At 34.8% G+C, this 18,011-nt stretch overlaps 2 protein-coding genes across 2 annotated transcripts; one reads left to right on the top strand and one right to left on the bottom strand.

Annotated features, from left to right (window-relative positions):
* Positions 1-765: 765 nt before the first annotated feature.
* On the bottom strand, positions 766-9,013 carry LOC132554722 (low-density lipoprotein receptor-related protein 4-like). Its single transcript, XM_060219037.1, has 8 exons — positions 8,962-9,013; positions 7,655-7,802; positions 6,218-6,387; positions 5,497-5,727; positions 4,663-4,831; positions 4,201-4,322; positions 3,023-3,179; positions 766-1,060 (listed from the first exon to the last, which is right to left on the bottom strand). Exons 1-8 carry the CDS (start codon positions 9,011-9,013, stop codon positions 955-957), a joined length of 1,155 nt encoding a protein of 384 aa, XP_060075020.1. The 3' UTR covers positions 766-954.
* A 4,368-nt stretch (positions 9,014-13,381) lies between these two features.
* LOC132554892 (carbonyl reductase [NADPH] 1-like) lies at positions 13,382-17,550 on the top strand. Its single transcript, XM_060219227.1, has 8 exons — positions 13,382-13,408; positions 14,179-14,260; positions 15,064-15,242; positions 15,422-15,534; positions 15,740-15,868; positions 16,306-16,447; positions 17,013-17,076; positions 17,339-17,550. Exons 1-8 carry the CDS (start codon positions 13,382-13,384, stop codon positions 17,434-17,436), a joined length of 834 nt encoding a protein of 277 aa, XP_060075210.1. The 3' UTR covers positions 17,437-17,550.
* The last annotated feature ends 461 nt before the right edge of the window (positions 17,551-18,011 follow it).

Below are 18,011 nucleotides of genomic sequence, written 5' to 3'. Positions count from 1 at the left end.
ATGACGACAAAACATATTTTTTAAGTTGCAATTACGTTTGATTGTGATGCAATATATGTAAAACAGAGGGAATTTGAATATTCATATCTGTAGAGAAAAGACAGAAAATCGATGTGAAGTTGGAAGATAGATATAGTAACATACAAGTAATAGTCATCAAATGAAAAGTCAATAATTGCTCCAAATACCTTCAATACATTTTGCACTTAATATGCCAGGACAAAATGATGAAAAATAATAATGAATGATATATCACAAAACCCACTCACGTTAAGATGTTGCACGAATCCTCGTCATGATTTTAATGCTCCACATTAATTAAGAAATGCAACTTACCTTTAATCTTTCATAACGACCATTGTGATGTTTTAATATAGTTAACACAGAATATAAACTTATGACACTTTCCAATATCAAATTAAACTACGATGCAAAGCCACACATGCAAGCAAATACATAATCATGATATGGAAGCAAAGGTAAAAAGAATCAACAAATATAAATTGTAAATTACTTTGAATAAAAATCAACAAATATAAATTGTAAATTACTTTGAATAAGAATCAACAAATATGAATTGTAAATTACTTTGAATGAATCATATACATATATACGTAATCATATTCTTCATATATTTATTCTTCTCGTCAATATGAAATAATTGAATCAGATCATAAGTAAACATGGAAATTCAATTAACATACAAATTCCAATAAAATTAATATTCATCAGCGAATTATGTTATATTTGAAGACGCGCGTTATATACGATGAATTTACAATACTATCATTTAAGAAACATTTACGCGATATGATAATTAAGTTTCCTTCTTCACACAATGCATTTTAAAGGAGGTAACAATTTCAAGTACATTTTCCGTAAAATGAGTAGAATTTTGTGACTGAAATTATCACATGAACAAATATTTAACGAATACAAGACGTCTTTACCACTTTATTTGATATTACCTTTTATGTAGTGAAATATTCCATATCGTTTGGACAACTCTGGTCCAAAGGTAACAGCATTGGACCCATCCTTTTTCACTTGAATAACTCTTCTGTAAACGAATTTAAAAAAGACATTTTTTTCATAGTGATTAAGACATCACTTATTCAGATCTAGAAATTTTGCTAGATTTGCGCATTGAACTGCTTTGTTATGACATTTGACGGCCAAAATGAATTAATTTTGCAAACAAAAACCATATTAAGCGTTATTATAGTGTCTTAACAACATCTGAATATAATCACGATCTACACTCAGATTCAATAAAACTAATCAAAGTATGGACAAAACAAAGATTTACAAGCAGACTTTTGAAAGCGTACAACAAGAAGTAAAATACTAGATATTCCGAAAGATGAAGCATCTGCTGTTACATCGACGACACCCAACGTGTAGGTCTTGATCAATCCAAGTAAGTAGTGTCACGTTTTCAAAGGCGAATACGGTAAGGAGTCTGCAGACTAGTATCAAACACATCCAGACTTGATTCAACTAGACTAAGATATTCATTACCGACAGTGTAATTCATTAAATGGAGAGGTCATTTTGTCGTGAAACATCGACGTTTCTGTGCAAAGATAATCACGTCTTAATGACCATACGATGGGTACCAATCACAATACCTTAAATGGCGCTTATTTCTGGTTTGTTTATATAACGGGCATGTCAACTGATGGCGTCAAGTGAATATTGATCTTTATGGTTAAAGAATACCTTATTTTGCATCAGTTTGTGGAATACAAGGTTTAGAAGCCATGGAATCAAATTCTTCTACACAATGTTGCACTGTAAAGAAGATATTTCATCTTGCTTTCATTATTTCCTTATCTTCTCTAATTATCATTCAGTCTATCTCTCATACTCACTCGTGTTTAATGCTCGTTAGTCTGACTGTTGGATCCGTTGTTGTTTATCGTGTTTCATGCTCGTTAGTTTGCCTGCTTGTTCCGTTGTTGTTTACCCTGTTTTCATTTTAGAATGTGACATTACTTACTTGGATTGACCAGCGTTTACATGTGTCGCCGGTGAAGCAGAAGACGCTTTCTCTACTCTTACTCTGTCCTAGTTTAATGGAATTTTAGTTTGAATTATATTATGCAGAAATGTTGGTATTTTCTTGATGTTTTTAAAGTCAGCCGTTATGAAAATGTACGATGTCTATAAATATAGTTTACAAGGTTATATGTCATATGCAAACTGTTTGAGATAATTCCTAGATGTTTAGCTCAGCAAGAGAAAGTTTAGATTAAATAAAGGTTATTATCAAACAAGAGTAAACATACATGTATTCAAAGAATATTTTGATTATATATATAACAAAGAAGTTATATATACTCTGCAACTTTCCTTTTGTGTAAGAATTATGTACGTAGGGAAAATGTAGGATACAGAAATAACTGTACAATTCACTCACAGCAGAATAGCAAGGCAATATATATTTACTCATAAAAAAATTAACAGAGGTTCACTCTACAAGGTTCATGTGGTCATTAACAGTGGTTCATTCAACAAGGTACATTGGGTCATTAACAGTGGTTCACTCTACAAGGTTGATTGGTTCATTTGCAGAGGTTAATTCTACAAGGTTCATGTGGTCATTAACAGTGGTTCACTCTACAATGGTTGATGGGTTCATTTGCAGAGGTTCATTCTACATGGTACACGGGTTCATTAACAGTGGTTCACTCTCCAGCGTACATGGGGTCATTTACAGTGGTTCATTCTACAAGGTACATGGGATCATTTACGGTGGTTCACTCTACAAGGTACATGGGGTCATTAATAAGTGGTTCACTCTACAAGGTTGATGGGTTCATTTGCAGAGGTTCATTCTACATGGTACACGGGGTCATTAACAGTGGTTCACTCTACAAGATTGATGGGGTCATTTACAGTGGTTCACTCTACAAGATTGATTGGGTCATTAACAGTGATTCACTCTACAAGACACAACGGGTTTTATAACCTGTACATTTAGAACTTGTTGGTTTTGATAAATTGTTAGAGTACTTACGAAACCAACCAGTCATTAACATATAAGTAATCTTCGTAGATGGTAAACGCAAAGCAGTGAGTGCCAGATAATGATAACAATGTAGTTCTCCCTGTGCCGTTTCTATATACGCTTTCGTAAACATCCGTTTGAGCATCGCACCATATCAACACGTCACCTGCAGAAACATACACAAGAATGTACAAAGGGCACACAAATAAATGGCATATCCAAATACAAATTTTGAGAAAGATACAAAACAGCAATACAATAATTTTAACTGCAGCATACTGCTATTTCGTCGTGGGAGTCGTCAGTGATGCTAAGGACCTAAATTTTGAAGTCTAGGAGGCGACTAAGGAAATTGCAAAGTAATCGCAAGAAAAGTTAAAATCTAGATGTGGACGTGTACCAGCCCCATAATACAACAAATGTCGTAATTTTCTTTTATCAAATAATTTACGAACATCGTCAAATGATATTTTAAAACGTGCCACAATTGGAATTAATTACAACGTGGCATACAAGTTACATCAAACCTCGGAGACTTTCATTCCACCAGCAGTGTCTACTACTTCGAAGATTTTACAAAAAGACTTGGACATTTATCTTTGCATGGGTGTTACCTTCAGCCTCCGGATACAATAGAGAAAATAATAATTAACTCTTGTCTTCGGTTCTAAACTGTATTAAGACTGGAAGGTACGAGTGACGTGTGCCTAGCTCGGAGGTTAAAACATGCATGATACAGATAATTTACAGATACAATCAAACAGATGAAAGTAATAATTATCAGAGATGAAGATAAGAGTGAAGGAATTCTAAAGTCTGTTTAAACTCTTGAAACTCCAGCAGGGGTCATTAATTGACCTGATCTTGCACACTACAACATTAACTGGTCATCGGCTGGTCACTACGCCCAGTGTCCTGACAGTATGAAATTTATATGACACGGTACTGGCTAATATCAGACACCCTAAAATTGTACGATGAGCCGGAACTCTAATTAAACTCGCCACTCACTTGGTGTCATTATTTCACTCTTAACAAGGGGTAACAATTTTCCCTTCTTCTTATTTGATTTTCTAATTATGTATCAAACCAATTATATTTGTGTTACTGAAAACAAGAAAACATCTGTGAAAAAACTGTAAATAAATAAATAAAAATACATACACTGCTAACATACAATGACTTACCATCGAGCACCATAGCATTTGGCCAGCCAAGTCCCGTACTGACAATACTAGTTCTACCAGAACCGTCATAATTTGCTTTTACAATTGATGCATTAGTTCCCCAATCCGTCCAGAAAATTTCTCTGTGAAAAAACATAACAAACAAAAGATAGAACTAACATCCATTTAAAATCTTAGGCCCTTAGCATCACTGACGAAACCTAGAAGGACCAAACAGCTGCATGATGCAGTTAAATTCGTTGTTTGGCACTTTTGTATCTCACTCTTATTTATGAAATGATGCTATTTACTTGTGTGTCTTTTGTACAATCCACACCGTGAAATCATTAAACAATTTTCCATTTATATACATGTACTAACAATACAAAATTCATGATTATTTCTATAACCTAAAGATAATAAAATGCGAATGGCTACTTTAAACAGACGTTTATAACATGGACTTAGTGTAAGTTTCATCACCTTGTCGTGGTATCCAAAACAATGGCTCTTGGCTCATCCAGATCGGTATTGATCAAAACGGTTCTGTCATATGTGTCGGCATTGATTACTCCGATTTCATCATATCCTGTGTCAGTGTAAAAGATCAGTCGAGATTCTACATCAATAGCAATGCCGTCCATGACACTATCTGGAATGGAAAATAAATCACAGGAATCACATACATTGAGAGATAAATTTTAATCTTTAATGTACGGTATGATTCCATTAAATGGGAGAAATTCATTGTTAATTAAGGTACTATTCTGTTTTGCGTTTTCTTCACAAGCCTGTGAAAATGCAGGTGGTAGATGCTGCTCGTGTACTTGAGTACCTGAGGTTTTCCCTCGCCGGCATCCCGTGTTTAAATTAATTTGAATAATGAAACGGTAATGAATACACAAAGCTATCGGACGTTCTTAAAAACCATCTGATCTTTTAAAATTCATTTAATTATTAGGATATTGCGAGTTACATACATGTATATATAGTCGTATATATAAAATGTATACGTTAACTGTTTCAGAAAGAAAAGAGAACGAAAAGAGTATACTATGAAATTGTTTAAACCTTAGCTTAATAGTCTTGTATAAGATTCACCTCCCTTTGTATACTGTGGCGTCTCATATAGATCAAAATCCATGCCTCTATTGTCATAGACAAATCCTAAATGGACAGTTTAATATTCAAATTAATCTATTTGGTTGTATTATATCAAACCTTGTATTGAAAGGTGTTTTTGTCTAGTGTGTCGTTTGTCGAGTGACAAGGCTAAGTTGGCTTTATAGTAATGTCTACCATCAGTTTAAACCTTACCGTTTCCAGTCTGGAAAATTACGGTTATATTCCCTCCATTGAGATCACACTTCGCTATCTGTCTCAAAACATTGTCCGTCCAAATGATGTCGTTTTGTGCATGGTCATAAGTAATAACAACGACATGTGAGATTGTTCCAGCTTGCACCATGGACAGACTACCAGTCGCTCGATTCATTTTTGTGATCACAGATCCAAACGACATAAGGAAGAAATCATTAGGCTCAGGAACTGTAATTATAATTAAGGATTGTTTTTGATCGAGTTGTATTTAAAGCAATCCTAATACAGTTCAATACAGATACAAAGAACGAATAATACTAATAATTAAATATGAATATTTTAATCAGATGTATTGTAGAACAGCAACTTAACAGTCCTTTTGAAGGGGAGCTTTACCTAGGGCGACTTGGGCGTCAATGACAACGCTGATAGTTCAGAGAACAAATGATTGAATGGATGCTTTTGTTTACTTTTCTGCAAAATACATAACATGTATCATTACGTCTAGATGCTTTACAAACATTTCCACATTTAAATCGCATTTCAAAAATAAGGCAAGTGAGCAGTTAAACATTGGGATCGCTTGGCTGCATCTAGACACTAGTCAACGCATGCAAAATATCGCTTTAACGATCAACAGAGAGTTGTCTAAATGTTAAATCTATAAGCGCAGCTTACATGACAATGTGTTATGATAATATTTACAGAATGCACTCACCCTCAGCACATGATAGGTGCGAACGAGTAGTATTTTCACAAGCAGTGGCATTATTACTACTTGTTGGGCAATCGTCAAGAGATGTTTCGCTACCATCACAATCAAATTTGTCTTGTCCCAGGGAAGAAACCGTTACATTGTCATTATTAACGCTAGCGTTAGCACTGTCACTGGAAAGTGAGAATTCATTCGTCGAAAATCAAAAGGTACAGAAATGTCATGTTATAATATATATCTTTAATCCGTGTCAGATCAGCAAATGCTTCCTACATTTTGTCTCAAATTTGGTTTCCTTTTTCCTATTACAAAAAGTTTTAGTACGCAAAGTTGAATTTTTAACCGAAACTCCTCAAAAAGGTCTGATTTAGAGTTGTTTTCTGAAAATTGTTTATAAGAATTCTAAGGCATCCTACAAGACTTCAAGAAATCATATGTGTTTTAATGATATTCAAGAAAACCTGCTTGATAGAAATTAATCTTCAGTTAATTTGCGTTATTCATTTAAGATTTTACTTTCCTTATCCTCCTCCTGGGTTTCCAGTTTTGCCCCAGATGGACAAAGGATAACAATGTACTGTTTTATTCACTTTAAGGCAAAACCTCAAGTTATTAATCTTTTACATTCTTTACACCGTTAACGAAACAAAATCTGTTTACTTCAGAAACATGCATTGCTTTATGCCATAATAGTGTCATTTATGTGCAGTATTTACTAATAATCTTTTTATTTCTTTGAGCAATAAACTTTTGTAAAGATGACAATGCTTTGTGTATATTATGCAGAGGTATTTAGGACATGCTCCAAATGTCTAGCCAAAAGATTATGATAGACCGATAGTGCCGTATTTGGCATTTCCTCTTAAGTTGTGTTCTTCATAACTGACCAACATTTAAACTATTGCATATTAAAATTTCTCACCGTGTTTATTCTTTAACTGACCAATATTTCAACAATTGTATATTTAACTTCCTCATACCCTGCGGACCCTATAACTGACCAACATTTAAACTATTGTATATAAATTCCCTCTCCTCTAACCCTGTGAACCCAAAAACTGATCAACAATTAAACTCTTGTCTATAAATTTCCTCTGACCTTGTATATTTTGTGTATATTATTTCTGATTGATAGTTAGACTACCGTATATGAAAAATTTCTCATATTCTGTGTACCTGTAACTGATAAACATTTAAACTATGGTGTATTCCGTAACTACTGACCCTGATCTACAGTTGAACTATTGTATATTAAACTTCCTAGTAGTCTGTGTACCATATAACTGATTAAAAAAGAACGGTAATTTTAAATTCATCTTACTATATGAACCATTTAACTGACCTACAGTTAAATTATTGTATAAAACTCTATCTTGACAATGTGACGTATAACTGACCAACAATGATAAATATATATATATATATCAAACTTTCTCTTACCCTGAGTATCCCAGCATACGACACATGACTGACGCGTCAGAGTCATCCCATCCGTCCGGACATAGGTCAAACCAGGTTGTGCCATTATAAATTTCTATATTTCCCTTATTGCCCTTTTCACCTGCCATCAATACGTAATATTCCGCACCTGAAACATGACCAAAACATTTATTATAAGTTAAGGAAAAAATAATTATGAATTTTTTTTCAGTTTTCGTTTAGTCGCGGATGTAACATTTCCCGGTTGTGCGTACTGTTATTTGCAGTATTATTACCTAAAGTAATTCTTAAGTAACCATATCTAAATGAAATACTTCGACATTTTATTACACATACAATGATAGTTAATGTTACTTGTTTTCCCTTCCGTCATCAAACATCTATTACATTTTTTTTTACATTTGATATCTCGCCGACTGATCAATCACAAATAGATTGCTAATGTTTAAAAGTAGAGAAAATTATTTAACTTCCTTTATCACTATTATTTGTGTTTTCTTACAGAGACATTAAGAATAGGTCAATTTATAAATAAAACAGGCGTAACACACGCGTTGATTTGGCAATTTTTCAAAAAAAAAATTCACTTCCTGAATTCGGTCATGGTGAATTTGGTCGGCTGTATTAATGCACATTCTTTCTTAGTATATGAGAATTTAAATTTGAAAATAGATATATATGTGTATATGTAGTTAAAACATGCGAGTTTTTTTCGTTTTAACCCGACAATTTTATATCAACTAGCTTTACCTATTAAAGAGTCACCCCTCGTTATCTCGAACTCGTATAACTCGAATATCCCATTTGACTCGAAGCATTTCGTCGGTTCCTGCATAACTCTACACAAAATATTTGAGCTCACTTAAATGGAATAGTCGCTTATCTCAAGGTTTCCCCGTGGTCCCGACGAGATCGAGATAACGAGGTTCGACTGTATATATAACAAATACGTTAAAACGAGATAAGCATAATGTTAAAACGACGAATATGGTTGTAAACTCGTTTTAACGAAATACCTAAAACGTTTTAAAGAGAAATTTATCGCGTTTAAGGAGAAATATATAAATATATTTTTTTCCAAAATGGCCCCGACAGTCTCTCGCATAAATTGGTATTGCAAATCACAACGAGATCCGTGTAAATCGAATGGCATTCTTGGGAACAAAGGAATCTTAAGAGACATCGGGAAAGGCAATTCAGCCATGAATGACGAATTCAATCATATAAACTGGGTAATAACCAACTTACTTGTTTCGAACCCGTTAAAATAAATGCTACTTAGACGGAAGAAGTGAATTCATCCCTACCTGCTAGACATGCAAGTCCAGACAGAAGCTGAATATACGTCCATGATCGCATTTTCACGCCTCCAACAGAAATGAACAGACCAGGAAGGAGTCAGGAGTTAGGAGTGGCTCGTGCTTAGCCAAACGATTATTACTTCCTGGATTACAGCTATTCGGTGATGAATGCACAATTAATAACAGACGTATTGTTTTGTTTTGTTTTAACCGGTCTATACGACTGCTGTTGACTACAATACACAAATTGGAACAAGGTCGCGTTTGAATAGCCGTGCATAACGTAGTGGTGTACCAGGGACGTACGAGTAGCTGGTACCTGTCATAAATCTTACAATCTTACTCCATTCATTGTTACCTCAGACTAGTCATGGGACATTACTTTCTATTCTTACGCCTGTACACAGGAAGGAAATACTCAGAAGTATAATACAACAAACAGACAAAATAGAAAACTATAAATTGTCGCCTGAATGACGCATGTAGGTTTTGTCTACAATTCAATGCCTAACACTAGTACCCATTATTTCATATATGAAATTATTATCATAGACTACATACGAAAGTGAAAAAAAATCACCAACCCCATTTTCATTAAGCATAAATCAGGTAATTCTGTGTCCTGACATGGAGTACTTCGTGTCTGTTAGCAAATATTATATTCGCAGTGGAACAAAGACAGGGAATTGGCATTATTCCAAGGTTTATGTCTCTGCCTACGGGTCGTATTTATTTAAGATGTAGTGAGGTATTTAATAGATTTTTAACTCTTAAAATATTCATTCTGATATATACCTACATTTACATGACACAACATTAAGTTTTTTCTGCTTTTTTTTTTTTATTTCCCAGGTAGCCGATGAACAGACCAGTCTGTGCTGGCGCGGTTGTGTCCTTATAGTCAAGACACAATTCTAATCGCTCAGAAAGATTTATATATATATATATAATATATTTATTTATGTTTTCATATGTTATTAAGTGAGGCAGCCACCACAAGGATATCAAGCTTCATAATGTCCATGGCTGTGAACAAAGGGCGATAATTTCAACAAAGCAAAATCAAATATAGGTAGCAAGAAGCAGTTAATTTGCATTTTTCCTGAAATCATTGATAATTTTTTAAGATATACAGGTATAACAGTTTAGTTATGAAAAATACATACTTACATGTCTATATATTTATAAACTACATAACAATTACAATAAAAGTAGAGAGATAAAATCTGTGGAAATCAAAAGTTTCCTCTGATTTCTGAAATGTGATTGCCACGGCTACCAACTCAAAATGCTAACAATGCAAAAAATATTGCTAATTCCAACCTACGGCTACAGCTTTAAGGAAGAAATTGATTTCTGAATACCTGTCTTAACATCAACAACACAGCAATGGTAACAAACTACTTACATTTTAGCAAATTCCAACTCGGAAATCCTTCACAGCGTGACCAAGTATAAACACTTTGAAAACTTCACTTCCTGTAAAGCTAGTTTTTGGTGCGTAGACAAAGGTTCGAGATCGCCCAAATAGTAATCTCCAACACAAAGCTAAAATATTATTCTGAAAAAATGAAACCCGAAATTGTCCACTTCAGCAAGACAAGACCAATTTATAGCAAAGATTTTTTTTTCTTAATTTTGATTAAAACCTTCATACACCGAGAATCTGTGTACTGCTTCCATAGCATGCGAAAATCACACTGCAGTAAATTAATTCTGAGGTTGATGTAAATCAAAGGCAAAGTCAAAAGTTGTATGGTTATAGGATACGTAGTACTGATTTAGTTAGATACTGACAGTAAAACAATTGGAAAGTATAGAGAGGTAACTGAACAGATGGAGTTTGTAGTAACGATGGTACGCAATACATGTATAATAATGAGTAATGTAAGAAGGGAGCTAACTCGAACAGTTGGTTAGAAAAGACGATGATTCGAGGTTGGGGATTGTATCGAATCTTCTAGAGTACATGATTATTGGGACAATCACAAAAGAAAACAAAGATTCGTAGGAGGAGCAAAAGATCCCTTTAAATCTACTTAATATTAACTAATTATATGACATTAAATAAAACCTCTGGATTTCACAGGGCGTGTCGATCGTGACATATCAATAGGATATAACAGGTGTTGATCTTATTCCTGATGTCCCCAGTTAATATCCCCTAAATAGGAGTAGGATAGAACAGGTGTTGATCTTATTCCTAATGTCCCCAGTTAATATCCCCTAAATAGGAGTAGGATAGAACAGGTGTTGATCTTATTTCTAATGTCCCCAGTTAATATCCCCTAAATAGGAGTAGGATATAAAAGGTGTCGATCTTATTCCTAATGTCCCCAGTTAATATCCCCTAAATAGGAGTAGGATATAAAAGGTGTCGATCTTATTCCTAATGTCCCCAGTTAATATCCCCTAAATAGGAGTAGGATAGAACAGGTGTTGATCTTATTTCTAATGTCCCCAGTTAATATCCCCTAAATAGGAGTTGGATAGAACAGGTGTTGATCTTATTTCTAATGTCCCCAGTTAATATCCCCTAAATAGGAGTAGGATAGAACAGGTGTTGATCTTATTCCTAATGTCACCAGTTCATGTCATTAATGATATCATTCGGTAGCTTTACCTGTTTTTATCCAAACATTTATAACATAACAATGAGATGTTTGTAATGATATTTTATTTCGCCTCGTAATGAAAATATTAACCTAGTTGATTAAGTTACGCAACGTGGTTATAATTATTGATCAGTAATTTTGTTAGCTGATGACCTACTTGAATTTACAAGATTAAGATTTCTACTGGATTATTCACACCAGACGACTCTCTATATTGCGTAGGATGATAACATACATCGTGGAATAATTGTTTTCTTTCATTGATTAACTTTTATTTCATAATATAGAACAAGGCAACGTGTAGATATCGAAATGTCAAAGAAACTCAACGTCGATAGCTCTGCGGTAACATATGACCAAAACAAAGACTTAAAAGATAAACACAAGAAGAATAAGACAATGTGATCCAGAAGGATGAGCGTCTTTTGCTTCATCGACGACACCTGTCTTGTAAATCTTGGTCAATCATAGTGAGTAATACCGCGATCCCCAATGCTAACAGTTTGAACAACAATGGACGCAAAAGGCATACTAATGAGCATTGAGCTCGTTCAACTTTATATCACATAAGTCATACTAATGAGCATTGAGCTCGTTCAACTTTATATCACATAAGGCATATTCACGAGCATCGAGCACGTCCAATTTCATCGACGTGCACTTCTCTAAATTCGAGTTTATTAGTCAGTTGTCGACATCTTGACCGAAAATCGTGAAATTAGGAACAAGTCTTTTAGTTACAAATCAAGCGCTAGATGTAATCACATTAGTTTCAATAGACGACGTGTAAAAAGTAATATGTATATTTCTTAAGTAAGCAGTCTTTACATATTAATGTCAGTGATTTAATAAACACGACAGGTATCAATGATGTCATCTTGGGCACGAAATATGTCTTCTTCGAGTTTTTGTTATCTCGACAAAATTTTATTTTGAGGTATAATACGGAATTTCTACACTCGACAACGTGATGTTACAGACCGCTACACATAGCCTGCCATGTTATAATGCTGTATATCCTTCAAGATATATATCGCCGAATGAAAACCCATTTCGTAGCAGTCACGTCATTGATATGCTGTCTTATTCTATGATTAGGATTTATGAACTTCAAATATAGATTTAATATACGATAAAGTGGATTGTTCAGTAATTACTTATCATGGTACAAAGTACATATGAAAATTGCGATATCAAAACTTTATATGGATTTTTGCGTTCATGATATCATGATAGCAACTATTTAGTTAGTAATTGTAGATCAACGGAAATACAGATGGTCGCTGATTTAAAGGAAGGCTCGGCCTTGACCCCAATTAACTCATAAAATAACTAGTAATCCAAAAGCTGGAAAAACAAAAAACAAAATCTTTATAACATAGTTGTTGACCTATACTTAAAATATAACACGTACATGATATTATATATGCATTATGTACTTCATATCATCACAATGTATGATATAATATCAGTGTCTACACACAATTAATTATCCTAATACCAAATAAAATTCTATTTAAAACAATCGATTGTATCGATTGCCTGAAAGGGAAAATCAGCAATAAAGACAGGATACTGTAGTTACACCAGGATGAATGACTCCACTTTTCTCGTCATTGTTTACACAGTAACGATAAATATGCGTGTACGCAAGCCGCAGTGTAACATCCTGTATGTATGTATAAACAGTGAGTTATAATTCTACGAATCCCCTGTACAGGAGTGCTGCTGAGATATATAACTAGAACTCTCCCTCGCGTTATTTTACTATAATCAAGGAAAGTTACATTGTTGACCATTTCTTCAACACGATGACAACAACGAAAGCAGTTGCAGTGGTAAGATTAAATATTTATTCTATATTATCGTGCCATTTAAAGGTATGTCAGTGTCTGTGTTCGTATATGTAATTTATAAATCAAGAACGTTAACTACGATGATACATCTTTGTGCGTATCGATTCATGATATCAAAACTAGTTTATCTCACGGACTACTATAATACCATCATATTTTGTTTGTGTGTGTGAGATTTGGTTTAGAGAAATTAACCGCAGGTATTTGCTGTCATTTAAGTAAAGAAATACAGGTTTTTTATAATCAATATAGCCTATTCGCTCATATGACTACTCATTATGCCTGGTGGTTCCGTTGTTGTTTGCCTTGTTCTCATTTAGAACGTGACATTATTGACCACGATTTACATGGCAGGTGAAAACGCTTACCGTTCCTGAACACCTGGTCTTGCTATCCTTATACATTTTGAAGAGGCTCTGTGCTAATCTTCAGTTGTTCATGAATTTAAATAGTTTTACCGGATTTCATTTTGATTAAGTAAATCATGTCGATATTTTCTTTGTTGTCACCGTTCCATTTTGAAGGTAATCATACTATATTCGGGTTAGCACTCGCTTTAAGTTCACATGAACTTAATCCCCTATAGCTTAAGTTGTACTACGACAGCTAAAGTATTTTGTGTCGATTGTATTTATGTATGGTATACTATTGTTTGATATTACATTAACGTTGAGAGAAAGTGACTGTGTTACACGTTGTGTTGTAGGCATGCCTTTAATCTGATTTAACGTCATTTCTTAATGATTGCGTAGGTGACGGGATCAAATAAAGGCATTGGCCTGCAGATAGTCAAGGGCCTGTGTCAGAGATTTAATGGGGACGTGTACTTGACAGGTAAGATCTTTGTTGAAGTAAGACTGGGGCCTGTGTCGGAGATTAAGGGGGGACGAGTGAATGACAGGTAAGATCCTTAATGAAGAAAAACTGGGGCCTTTGTCAGAGATTAAATGGGGACGTGTGACTGACAGGTAAGAGCTTTAATGAAGAAAAACTGGGGCCTGTGTCAGAGATTAAATGGGGACGTGTGACTGACAGGTAAGATCCCTGTTGAAGTAAGACTGGGACCTGTGTCAAGAGATTAAATGGGGACGTGTGACTGACAGGTAAGATCCCTGTTGAAGTAAGACTGGGACATGTGTCAGAGATTTAATGGGGACGTGTGACTGACAGGTAAGATCCTTGTTGAAGTAATACTGGGGCCTGTGTCGGAGATTAAATGGGGACGTGTGACTGACAGGTAAGATCCTTGTTGAAGTAAGACTGAGGCCTGTGTCGGAGGTAGATAAGATAAGTCAGGTGCCTGTGTTAGAAATACCTGTCAGGTAACATGTGTGGCTTACAAACACTCAATGACCTGTGTACCGCAATAACCCAGGATATAATTTGCCTTATTCCTGAGATATACCTCAAAAATGTCTGATATCTATACACGTCAAACAAAACAATTACTACACTAAGTCAACAAGAGGTTAGCTTTTCAATTTTCGCTTTTTTACTTTCAAACATCACATATTTATAAGGACAGTATACTGTAAATGCGATTTTTTTAGATTTGTTATATCTAATTCGAGGGCGTCTTAACCGAAGTGAAAATCAATTCGTTTGAGTGGTATTATTCAGAAAAAATATCCTTGTAGCAAGAAACGAGGACCTCGGTTTGAAGGCTGTCCAGAGTCTGAGGGAGGAAGGTCTTAACCCAAAGTTCCACCAGCTCGATATCACCGACCCCGCCAGTATTACCAGGCTGAGGGACCACTTACAGGCACACTATGGTGGAATCGATGTTCTTGTCAACAACGCCGGAATGGCATTTAAGGTTGGCATTTTTATGTACCAGTTATAAATTATTTCACATCTCTCAAAGGTCTAGCCTGATAAACACGGACATATTTTTCTATATTAGTAAACAATTATTACGCAGTTGTCTCTTCATTACTGTTGCTTGTCTGGAATATCTGTTTTGTCAACCTTATAAGTAACAGCATTTGTGTACAGAAAGACACGGAATCGCCATTTTCGGAACAGGCCCGCGTTACATGTGGGGTAAATTTCTTCTCCCAAGTGGACGTGTGTGATGCTCTGTTTCCTCTCCTCCGCCCGCACGCCAGGTAATGAAATTGTCAAATTAAAACAAGATGAAACAGATGTATGTAAATCAAAGTTTTGTTCATATATATCTGAATAATGTACACTGATTTTCAATATCTTTTGAAATATTCATAACTGTTCTCCTCCGCGTCTACCACAAGTTTCAGTGTGTATTAATTTTGAGATATTTAGTCACAATGTTTTTGTTTTTTCTTCTCTGACCAGAGTTGTTAATATGTCGAGTATGGCTGCCCAGTGGTCAATCGTCAAGTGTAGTTCGGACATACAGGCCAGGTTTAAGGACAGCACCATTACTACAGCACAACTGAAATCTCTAGTACAGGAGTTCATCAAGTGAGTGACGACATACAGAATGTAGAAATGATCAGGGCCGGATGATAGGTAGACATCGTACACAGTAAAATTTCAGCATCAAACTTACTTTTTATGACACTTATGGAAGTTAGTAGGGACAGAAGTTCAAAGACAGGCATTACCAATATATCAACAGAATCAAAATTCAAATAAAATAAAATTAGGGCAAAATGTGAACAAAAGAAAGATTTACACGCAGAGTCTTAAACGTGTACAAGGAAAATAAGACCATGTGTGCCGGAAGAGTAAGCACCCACCATGTAACGTATTTAAACAGCAGTCGCTGATTATGTATTCATAATATAGTCACATGAAGGTTCCCTGACACTCCTCCTTCACCACGTCAAGTTCAAAATAGATTCTGAAACTGTTTGTTTATTATAGATATTGGTTAACTATTGTCTGGTTAATTACAGCGCAGCACAAACAGGTGATCACGTAAAACAAGGATGGGCTGACATGGCATACGGTGTTTCTAAAATAGGAATGACTGTGTTGACCTTCATACAACACCGTGCCCTTAGTCAGGACGGTCGACCGGGTATTGTTATCAATAGTGTAAGTATTCCTTGTACACTGTACAAAAAAATGTTTGCCTTTGAAACAGTTGTTGAAATCAAAATTTTATCCTTTCTATCTTAACTATACTTGCAAACAATGTCGTTCACTTCATTACAAACTGGATTTTAAAAACTTCTGATATCTGGTTTGACGGAGATATGATATATAAAGATTGTTATGGTTTTTTCAGTGTTGTCCCGGATATATCGCTGACGAAAATATGATATATAAAGTCAGTTATGGTTTTTTCAGTGTTGTCCCGGATATAACTTTAACGAAGATATGATATATAAAGACAATTATGACTTTTTCAGTGTTGTCCCGGATATAACTTTAACGAAGATATGATATATAAAGTCAGTTATGGTTTTTTCAGTGTTGTCCCGGATATAACTTTAACGAAGATATGATATATAAAGACAGTTATGACTTTTTCAGTGTTGTCCCGGATATAACTTTAACAAAGATATGATATATAATGCTGTCGTGACTGTTTGAAGTGTTTCATCAGATATCATTTTGATTAAGCTATAACTTATCAAGACTTTCATGACGTTTGCAGTGTTGTCCCGGATATGTCCAAACGGATCTCACGTCAGGCCAAGGCAAAAAGACCCCCGAGCAAGGTACAGTGTTCTTTTTCGACTGAAATAATCTGTAATAACAGGGAATGGCACTGATCAACATCTCGATTATAATGATACTATTTATATGTCAGAACATGGTGTATGGACAATATCTTCTGATGCAGTTTTAGCCCTTTTCTTACTCCAGTGCAAATGTTGAAACTACATAACCGCATGTGCTAAAACTAATTTCTATAAAATAGTGAGTATTTGATTAAACATTACGGTAAAGATTTATAGATACATATCTCATATGTTTTAGGTGCAGACACGCCTCTTTATCTAGCTCTCCTTCCTTCTAACGTGACGTCACCAAATGGAGAGTTTGTATCCGATCGAGAAGTACAGAAATGGACATAACTCGCATTGACAAAATATTTATAAAATTTTCATAAAACGATGATATCGTTTCAAACTTATGAGAGCAGAAGATTTGGTTTGCTCGAGTGTCAACGGATATCGAAATCCATTCATAATACTGAACTTGACTTGGGCACGACGACCTGCTTGTGAAAAGTGAACACACTGGAATCTATGTAAGGAGTTGCCCTTCTGAACGAATCTCATTAATTATATATCTTTTGTTCCTTTACCCATGTAAGGAAAACATGTGATTTTTAATTTCCAATGACATTAACAGCATACTATTACTAGAGTTTTATCTTAACGTATTTACAGCATTGGATTATGTTCCTGATAGAAAGCATGAGATTGTGTATCGGTATTTAAGTGCAGTTCGGAAAATCTGTCTATTTAACTGGTTTATATATAATAAAACATGGATGTAAAATGGTTGCCAGGATGTAATTGAATTAAATGGTAACCTTCACTTCAGTAAGAAATGTAGCGTTTTGTCAGAAACTTGTAAAGTCATTCCAGCCTCAATATGCGTCATATATTTGCCTCAATCCGTGAATGTTTCATATCTAGTTTGA

The sequence above is a fragment of the Ylistrum balloti genome, unplaced genomic scaffold, assembly GCF_031769215.1.
Source record: "Ylistrum balloti isolate Yb309-2 unplaced genomic scaffold, AGI_CSIRO_Ybal_v1 Utg369642, whole genome shotgun sequence".
NCBI classification, from domain to species: domain Eukaryota; kingdom Metazoa; phylum Mollusca; class Bivalvia; order Pectinida; family Pectinidae; genus Ylistrum; species Ylistrum balloti.
Note: the sequence above shows the minus strand (reverse complement) of the source record. Positions and strands in the feature narration are given on the sequence as shown.